The 5,295-nt window shown below is 43.0% G+C and overlaps 1 protein-coding gene across 1 annotated transcript; it reads left to right on the plus strand.

Annotated features, from left to right (window-relative positions):
* The first annotated feature begins 2,717 nt into the window (after positions 1-2,717).
* LOC131236785 (ferredoxin-thioredoxin reductase subunit A1, chloroplastic-like) lies at positions 2,718-3,569 on the plus strand. The gene has a single exon (XM_058234218.1). The coding sequence runs from the start codon at positions 2,752-2,754 to the stop codon at positions 3,391-3,393; it is 642 nt and encodes a 213-aa protein (XP_058090201.1). The 5' UTR covers positions 2,718-2,751; the 3' UTR covers positions 3,394-3,569.
* Positions 3,570-5,295: the final 1,726 nt, after the last annotated feature.

Raw genomic sequence — 5,295 nt, forward strand, 5'->3', positions numbered from 1 at the left:
TGTTCCATCTGTTTTTCCAGCTCTCTTTAGCGCGTTCAAGTGGACCATAGCATCGGAAAAATTGGGGATTGAAATCCTACCGTTGAAAATTTTTTGAGGCCACGGAAGTTTAGGATCATGCCGTTATTTGTGTTTTCTCTTCGTCATGTCTGTATGATCTTATCAACGGTTGGATGACAGGTAAAATTACTGTAATTCCTAGGAAGGTTTCACCAATGGACGTCCGTGGTGGCAGAGTCGTCACCAGGCAATCCGCGTCCACCAATCACGGAGGAATCGTGCTGTAAAATTTACTCAATCGGAATATCGTGACCTTTGAATTCATATCCGAAAAAGCTGTTAAGAAGAGAATTGCACTATCCAATCAGTAAACCCTTCTGCTATGGCGGGGCCCATCGTTGGGTACTACCCCCGTCAGGACCTGCATAGAGACGGACGGTTCTGTCAGGGTCTCTATGGAGCCCACCGTGATGTATGTGTTTATCAACACCGTTCATCCATATTTGACAAATCATTTTAGGTGATGAGCAGAAAAGACAGAATAGAATGCTTGAGTGGACCACACACCATAAGAAATAAGGAAGCGGATTGGCTGGTGTACCACACACCAACCATGTAGCTGATGTAGGTACGTGTCGTGCGAAGACGAGCGCTGGCACTGCTCGAGCTCCGGGTTGTACGAACGGTTCAAAGGAGAACAAAGTTACATGGCCCCACAATGATGTATTTATTATATCCACACCATTTTTTGAGATCATTTTAGAGAACGATCCAAAAATGAATCATATCCAAAGATCAACTGCACCACACCACGAATAGCAGCAGAGATAATGATTTCCACTGTAAAAACTTTTGTAGGCCCCACCATAACGTTTATTTTCCATCCAATCTATTCATAAGGTCACAAAGACCTGGATGAAGAGGAAAAAAAAATTAATATTGATCCAAAACTTTTGTGAATGGTAGACGTTCAATCCCCACTGCTTTTTTTGCAGTGTGGTCCCCTTGATCTTTAAATCAGTCTTATTTTTCGTCTTAGGCCTTACGAGGAGCTCGTAAAATGGATGAACGGTTTGGATATAACACATACCCAATGATGGGACCCACAGAACTTGCTGACTTCAATACACTAGCTATATAGCAGGTGTGTGGTACATCAACCAGTCCACTAATGACGATCGAATAGAGGGCCACATAAGTTTTGGATCAAGCTAATATTTATTATTTCACTTCATCCGGGTCACTTAGGTGTACGTGGGGCGCGGATTGGATACTGACAAGGTTAGTAGCCAAATTGCTACTGAAGTGACGTCACCAAGCTCTTTAGACCCCACCATGATACATGTGTTGTATCCATACCGTCTAACCGTTTTTAGAGATCATTCTATGGCATTGCAAAAAGAATGAGATAGATCTAAAGTTCAAGTGGATCCCACCATAGAAAATAGTGGGGACAGTGACATCCACCGTTCAAAACTTCTTAGGGGCCACAGTAGTTTCCCATGAAGCTGATATTTTTGTTTTCACTTCATCTATACTTATGTTAACTTATGAATAGGATGGATCTCAAAAATACATCACTGTGGGCCCTATAAATGTTTCAACGGTGGGTGTGACAGCTCCCACAGTTTTCTATGGTGGGTCCACTTGAAACTCAGATCTATCTCATTCTCTCTTAATGCCATAAAACGATCTCTACAAATGGTTGGACGGTATGGATACAACGCTTGCATCATGGTGGGGTCTACAAAGCTTGGTGACTTCACTTCAGTAGCCATTTTGTTACTGACCTTGTCAGTATCCAATCCGCGCCCGTGTACGTGACCCTGTGAACAGGTTGGATGGCGAATAAATATTAGGGTCGGCTGTAGGAAGTTTTCAACGGCGTACACCACTATCCTCGCTTCTTCACGGGGTGTGGTCCGCTTGAGGCTTGAATCTGCCTCATTTTTCGAGGCCTTCAATGTGAAATTACATGAAAAAAATGGATGAACGGTGTAGATGAAACCCATGCATCACGGTGGCCCCTCAGAGCCCATGCCTGTGCCGAGCTTGGGACAGGCGGGGGTAGTACCGAATCTGCGTCCGGTCCTGTTGGGGTAGTACCCAATCCGCGCCCCTCGATCACTGAATCATGGCCCCACTTGTACAGAAGCGGATTTGGTGAGGCCTTGACGGTGAACTCGCCTTGATGTAAGTATCGTATATCCACGCCGTCCATCTTTTTTCTTTCACATCTCATTTTAGGGCATGGGTTAGATGGAAATGTCATATGGACCACACTATAGTAAACAGTGATGATTGAACGACCACCGTTAAAAACTTTCTAGGGCCCACTGTAATGTTTATTTTCCATCCAACCTGGTGATAAGGTCATACATAACTGGATGAAGGGAAAAAAAAAAACAAAAACAAATATCAGCTTGATTTAAAACTTTAGTGGCTCGCAAGAAATTTTTAATGGTCAATTAAAACTATTTCCTGTGGTGTGATCTACTTGATGTTTTTATCTTTAATTTTTGGGCTCATGCTCTAGAATGATCTGAAAAAACATATTAACAGTGTGGATATGCAATAAATACATCAAGCTCGGCCCGACGGTCAGGGACGCACCGTATTGGGTGGGTCCGGGGCTGCACTTAATCCTCTCCCACCTGTACAGACACAAAACTCGAGTATCAGGGTCATATATACTTGGATGGAGGATCACATATCTATCCCCTTTCATTCCGTCCACAAAAATAATATAAAATGGCTTCCCATTTCTCCGCCAATCTCCTTCCAACCCTTCCAAATCTCTGCAATCCAACAACCGAAACCACCAAACACCGACGGCCCCAAAATTACAATCCCCTCAAATTCCAATTCCAGAGCCATCCAAACAGACCCCAACAGAAAAACAGAGAGAGAGTAGCGAAAATGCCGACTCTCACCTCAACGTCCTCATTCTTTAATCGTCCCACCCTCTCCCCTCCTTCCAAAACCCGCAATCAATCCTCCATCTACATCAACTCTCCGTCCCGAATCCCGACGCAGTGCAAAACCGGCTCCATCTCCTGCAACGTCGCCCTAAAACAGGATTCCTCTGCCTCAACCACCACCCTCTCAACCTCCTCGCCATCTCAGGAATCGGAGGAACCGATCCCAGCGAGAATTGGCGCCAAGGTCAGGGTCAAGGTCCCGCTCAAAGTCTACCACGTGCCGAAAGTGCCTGAGATCGATCTCTTCAACATGGAAGGCACGATGAAGCAGTATGTCGCACTCTGGAAAGGGAAGCGCATCTCGGCGAACCTCCCTTTCAAGGTCGAGTTCATCACAAGTGTTGAAGGTCGCGATGAGCCTGTCAAGTTCGCCGCGCATCTCAAAGAAGATGAGTTCGAATACATTGACTGAAATTGTAATGGTCTCAAATAAACCTCGTTCCCATATTACTCTCTTTTTTTTTCTTTTTTCTTTTTTTTTAATCCAATGAAAAAAGTGTTTGGTTTGCAGTCCTGCTCACAATATTGTAACGTGCAGTGTAATGTATATTAGTGCACGAAAGGGAGATCAAGTTCATAATGACTAAGTTCAATTCTCCTATATTTTATTTGTTTTCGCTTCAGTTTGATATGGCTAAGTAGTAGCATTCAAACACATGGCACACATGTAGAAAGAAAAGAAAAGCTGGAACACAGAGCAAGTACTCTATGATGATTATAGAAATATCGATCATTACTCTCTGCCCAAACGGCCCAAACCCACAAGTTGAAACAAGCTTCCACAGCACGCACACACAATGCATTGCGAGAAAAAGGAACTGTCGTTCTGAAAAATGTCGAAAAAAGGAGTTCCAAATGGCCCTGGTAAAGATGCAATGCAATAGATTTCGCATCTTGCATGCACATAATACACACAATGGGTATTTGCATGTTCCTTTTTCTGTAAATTCTCCAATGTGAGTACCCTCCTTCTTGCCAACCATGTGAATACAGTAACTCGAGAGACCCCATTAGGACCAAATAAACTATCGTCAGACTCTTTATGCCCATGAAATTGAATCACCATCTAGAAAGAACAAACGGAAAATCTTCTAAACTTCTCCCGTTTCCACACCCAGTGATCCTGCTCTGCAGACAGGATACTCATACGACCCTGAAGAAGAATCAACAAATGGATCATATCGTCCAGTTGCTCCTCCAATAAAATCACACGAGATGGAGGGATCCAAGCTGCTTGACCACTCACAGTCATATAGCAACAAGATATAAAAGATTCCGGCTGCAGAGCTAGCTTTATGAAGCTAGGAAACATATCGCATAGTGATTTACCATCACACTACACTTTCTCTCAAAGTTGGACATACTCATTCTAAACCTGACACCTTCCTTAAAGCATCCAATAACCTTACTAATATCCTTCTAAACTGCCGAGGCTCTATATATGGATGATTTTATGGCAAACCAGCCTCCTTCGTTTACACCATATTTGCAAGCAATAACCTAACCATTTCCTCGGAGGCTAAATTGATTGATTTTAGCATTCTGATGTCTGTGCCAAGTTTGTTAACCAGTTAACATACCTTTTTCCCTTTCCTATGGCAAAGATGGAATTTATGCTTATCTTCCAATCCTTCCCAAAGGAAACCATGACGAAGTCTTTCCAACCTATTGAGAATTGACCCTGGGCACCAGAATAGAGACAAGAAATACACCGGCATATTAGACATAGCTGCCTTGATGAGGGTGATTCTTCTTCCAACTTGAAAGCTCCCTTGCAATACTTCCAACTTGAAAGCTCCCTTGTAATATGTTCAATCACCTTATTCTATATGCTTCACGCACATATCAGTGCATAGCAGAAGAAGGATGTCAGCCAACTTTCCATCCAAATACCCTTCGCCAAATCTGCCACTTCATCCTTCAAGAGGCTGACCCAAATAATTCACTTTTATGAGTATTGATCTTCAGCCCTGAGACTTGAAATACTGAATAATTTTCCTGAAATTATCCGCTCACTCAACATCTACATCACAAGTGAGAGGCGTACATGTCATCCGCAAACTGTAAGCAAGAGATTTGAAGAGGTCCATTCTCCACTTTAAGCCCATTCACTAATCCCACATATCACCCTTTTCCAACATTTTGCTAAGAGCCTCCACTTTGCACTGCAAAAAGAAATGGAAATAGCAGGTGGCCTTACTGAAGACCTCTTGACGCTCCAAAAAATCCTTTTGGTAAGCTGTTCACCAATTTGATGATCCTAGTCATTGTTTAGAGGAATTTTGCCTATAGATTGTTGATCAGTGATTGGAAA

Source organism: Magnolia sinica, chromosome 2 (assembly GCF_029962835.1).
Source record: "Magnolia sinica isolate HGM2019 chromosome 2, MsV1, whole genome shotgun sequence".
NCBI classification, from domain to species: domain Eukaryota; kingdom Viridiplantae; phylum Streptophyta; class Magnoliopsida; order Magnoliales; family Magnoliaceae; genus Magnolia; species Magnolia sinica.

Excerpts from the sequence above, each read along its gene's own strand:
- LOC131236785 (XM_058234218.1), top strand. The coding sequence starts at position 2,752 with ATGGCTTCCCATTTCTCCGCCAATCTCCTTCCAACCCTTCCAAATCTC.